The sequence below is a fragment of the Lactuca serriola genome, chromosome 1 (assembly GCF_051521515.1).
Source record: "Lactuca serriola cultivar US96UC23 chromosome 1, Lser_US96UC23_V15, whole genome shotgun sequence".
Classification (NCBI taxonomy): domain Eukaryota; kingdom Viridiplantae; phylum Streptophyta; class Magnoliopsida; order Asterales; family Asteraceae; genus Lactuca; species Lactuca serriola.
In genome coordinates this window covers 72,761,325-72,765,723 of record NC_136408.1, presented here as the reverse complement: position 1 = coordinate 72,765,723, position 4,399 = coordinate 72,761,325, and the positions used below count along the sequence as shown (strand labels likewise).

Here is a 4,399-nt window from a genome sequence, read left to right as displayed (position 1 = left end):
TGAGCTCACTTATCATACATACGAGGATTATGAGCTCATTAAACTTGCTATCTCATTTGAAGTTGATTTCCCTCCATCTCCATCCTCCTCTCTCAAATACGTTTAAATAAAAGAACTATTGAAGAAATAAGTGAAAATGATTCTCCTGTTTAAGTCATTGAATTTCTTCATACAAACTTTGATAATCTTCCTAAGGACTCAAGTGGATATGGCACATCTGTAATCAATTTACGTTTTGTTCCTAGTCACCCTGCTGACCAAATCATTGGAAACGTCTTAGATGGCGTTCATACTCGGCGACAAGCAACAAACAACTTTTGCTTATATGTAAACTTTGTCTCGCTGGTTGAGCCTAAGAAGATTAATGATGTACTCAAAGATGTTGAATGGATTAAAGCAATGCAAGATGAATTAAATGAGTTTAAAGGTCACAATTTATGGACTCTTGTTCCTCGTCCTCAGAAAAAAACTATTATCGACACTCGATAGGTATTTCGCAATAAGATGGATGAAGACAAAATTCTTATAAGAAATAAGGCACGATTGGTAGCTTAATGGTTTACTCAACTGGAAGGTATAAACTACGATGAAACATTTACTCATTTTGCAAGACTCGAAGCAATTAGGATCTCTCTTGCCTATACATCATATATAAACTCCAAGGTATATTAAATGGACGTCAAAAATGTATGTTTAAATATAGAGCTTCAAGAAGAAGTGTTTCTCAAACAACCTCCAAGATTTGAAGATGATAAGTTTCCTAACCATGTTTATATACTGGATAAGGCAGTGTATGGATTGAAGTAAGCTCCCAGACCGTGGGATGATACACTGGCAAATTATCTCATTTAGAACGGATATCGACATGGTGACATTGATAATACTTTCTCCATCAAACTGTTAGGATCTCATATTATTCTTACACAAGTATATGTTGATGACATCATCTTTGGATCCATTGATGAAGCCTTGAGCAAAGAATTCGCAGAAGTCATGGATCAAAAGTTTCAAATGAGCATGATGAGAGAATTAACCTTCTTATTGGGTCTGTAAGTTAAACAACTTCTAAATGGTATATTCATTTGTCAAAGCAAATATGTGCAAGACATGTTAAAAGAGATTCTCTTTTTCTGACTGTAAGCCAACCAAAACTCCTATGTCTGCTCCTGTAAAGATTCACACTGACACTGATGGCATTGATGCCAATGCAACGTTGTATCGAGGAATGATCTGATCTCTGCTCTATCTTACAATGAGTCCTCCTAACATAATGTTTGCCACCAGCATGTGTTCTCACTATCAAGCCAATCTAAAATAGTCACATCTTAAAGCTGTCAAGCGCATATTTAGATCATAGTCACATAAATCGCTAATAGGGACACAATTTTCGTACTGAGTTGCCTATACCGAATCGTGGGACACTAACGTTCCCGGTACGCCTTGGTATGCGATTTCATCCCTCTAATTGACATTTCCCCTTTCATGTGTACGTTGTACCAGTGGCGATTTGGATAACGATTTTGTTTAATTGGACCCACGTTCCAGTAGTAAAACGGTACACGATCGGTATTTCAAAAGTCACAATTGAAGTCTGAAGGTCTTTCGATTGGAGGGAAATCACTAATAAATTGAGATGCTCGATCATGCCTCAAGCACAGTCGAGCGTTGTTCCTATTCCACAACATAGAAACGAGTTTACAGAAACAAAATTTTGCATTCAATTTTTTAAATCCAAACATGGTTTTCGGAAAGAAGCACAGAGCATGTACCAGTGAGGAAGATGGAGATGATTTTGTTGATATTGCAGACGAATATGACCAGAATGTTGAAGAGGCTGAAGTTTCAGTTGGGAGTCAGAATTCTAAGCAATCAGGGGGTTCATCACAACAATCGGTACATGATTCTTCAATTCTAAGCCTTTGATGGATGAAGTTAGGTTTTTAAAGCCTGGAAACAATAAAAACGCAGGGGACTCCAAACAATGGGTGTGTAATCATTGTAATGGAAAGTTTACAAGCTCATATACTCGAATACATACTCATTTTTTTGGAGCTGAACTAGGAAAAAAGGCAGAAATTAAAAGGTATACAACTGTTTTGAATGATCGAGAACTTTATCAGCCGTTGTCAAAGAAGGTGAATGATGCAGAAAAATTTGGATTCTCTAAATCCTTAAAATGTTCTGTAGTCACTAAAAAACAGAATTTATACTCTAAGAAACCGCTAGAGCAATCATTTTCCATAATGGAGAGAAGCATGGTTGATGTATAAATTGTGAAGGCTTTATGTGCAAATGGGATTCCGTTTAACGTCTTGCGTAATCCACAATTTCGTGACATGATAAATGCTATAAGAAAAGCACATGAAGGCTACAGAACACCATCTAGTGAGAAAGCAAGGATCTTTCTACTAGATTAATGTGTTAGAGATGTTGACAAGAGCCTAACACCATTTAAGGATACGTGGTATTCACAAGGTCTTTCTATAGTATCCGATGGCTGGTCAAACATCAAACACAACCTGTTGATCAATGTTCTTGCTGTAAATAGCCTTGGTGCTATGTTTATGCACACCGGCGACTTTTCTGGGGTGGAGAAAACATGGGCAAGGATTGCAGAATTTTTGAGGCAAGCAATTGAATTTGTTGGGCCGAGTAATGTTCTCCAAGTCGTGAAAGACAACGCAACCAACTGTAAAGCAGCGGGAAAGGAACTCGAAATGGTATACAAGCATATATTTTGGTCACCATGTTGTGTTCACACGTTAAACTTGATTTTTAAAGACTTTGCATGTGCGTTTATTTGGTTAGAGGACACTTATACAAAGGGGAAAAGGATTGTCAAATATTTTTTAAACCATGGACAAGCTTTAGCTATTTTTAGGGACAATTCTAAGTTGGCACTTTTAAAAGTCGCAAAAACTCGATTTGCCTCTCACTATGTTTTGTTGAAGAGGTTATTCCTTTGTAGGGAGGCCCTATCTACAACTATTTCTCTTAATTCATGGAGAGATTGGGTGAAACAAAGTGATGAACACACTAGACAAGTTGGACAGCTTGTTGTTGACAATATTATGGATGATGACTTTTGGATTAAAGTTGAAAATATTCTACGCATCACAAAGCCTATTTTTTTGACGGTCAAATTTTGTGATGGTGAAGGCCCAAAAATGGGTGAAATATATGAAAAGATGGACAACATGTTGGGAGAAATCAAAAAAGTGACGATGGAAAGTATGTATGCGTCGTATTTCCCTCAAGTGGATGAAATTGTATTGAAAAGGTGGGAGAAAATGAACATCCCATTGCATTATTTGGGATTTGCTTTAAGTCCCCGATTTTACGATACACATTATCTTGATAAGCTAGCACCGGGTGGAATACAAAGAAAAGAACCAAACCTTGATAAAGAAGTTATACAAGGTGTAATGTAAGCTTTTAATCGCATTGCAGAAAATAGAGATGTAGAACGATTATTACGAGAACAATATGCTACTTTTCACATGAAGAGGGGTCTTTATGCATTACCTTCAGCGCAAATAGATGCGGTTACAATGGAAGCAATTGATTGGTGGTCAACTTATGGTGCAGATACACCGGATTTAGTTGTACTAGCAAAAAAAATATTGTCACAACCCATAAGTAGTTCTTCAGCCGAAAGAAATTGGAGCACGTATTCCTATATTCATAGTGTGAAGAGAAATCAGCTTAACTATGCAAGGGCTGACAAACTTGTTTTTGTTCATTCAAATATCCGTTTGACTTCAAGATTATCTGAAGCTTATAAAGAGGGACCACACAAGAAATGCGATATGAATCCCGAATCAACATACTTGGAAGGCTCAACTTCATTGCTAGAAGATATGGATTGGGAAGAACAGGAGGAGGATGAAGACAAAGATGGTGGAAAAGGAGAAAAAACAAAGGGTGAACTAAGTTTTGAACTTTTGATGTTTGCTAATATTTTTTGAAGTAATATGTTTTCGATTTTTAATGTTTGTTTGATTCCATGTTTTGGACTTTTAATGTTTGTTTGATTCCATATTTTGGACTTTTAATGTAATCTGTACTCTAAAATTGAAGTAATATTCTACAATTTTTAAACTTTTAATTTTATTACTAATATGCTTCGTTGTTAACCGATACATCGTATTACAATATATGGTACATCGTACTGGAGCGTTCCCGAGCGTACCGAAATGAGCCTACCCCCCTTCATACCGCATTTCAAGAACCTAGCGAATTGCGTACCCTGTACCTGTACCCGTACCCGTACCCGTACACATACTGGAGCGTACCGCGAACTATGTGACTATGCTTTAGATACCTAAAGCATTCTCCAAATCTTGAATTGGTTGGTTTCATTGAATCTGATTATGTAGGTTGTTCCTTAGATCAAAAT

General features: G+C 36.8%; 1 protein-coding gene across 1 annotated transcript; it reads left to right on the top strand.

Moving 5' to 3' along the window:
• The first annotated feature begins 1,737 nt into the window (after positions 1-1,737).
• On the top strand, positions 1,738-3,968 carry LOC145057130 (uncharacterized). Its single transcript, XM_079004909.1, has 4 exons — positions 1,738-1,893; positions 2,280-2,385; positions 2,488-3,372; positions 3,451-3,968. Exons 1-4 carry the CDS (start codon positions 1,738-1,740, stop codon positions 3,966-3,968), a joined length of 1,665 nt encoding a protein of 554 aa, XP_078861035.1.
• Positions 3,969-4,399: the final 431 nt, after the last annotated feature.

Coding starts and splice junctions, on each gene's coding strand:
- LOC145057130 (XM_079004909.1), top strand. CDS start 1,738: ATGGTTTTCGGAAAGAAGCACAGAGCATGTACCAGTGAGGAAGATGGA. Junction 1,894..2,279: donor GGGGTTCATCACAACAATCG/GTACATGATTCT, acceptor TAAATTGTGAAG/GCTTTATGTGCAAATGGGAT. Junction 3,373..3,450: donor TCTTGATAAGCTAGCACCGG/GTGGAATACAAA, acceptor ATCGCATTGCAG/AAAATAGAGATGTAGAACGA.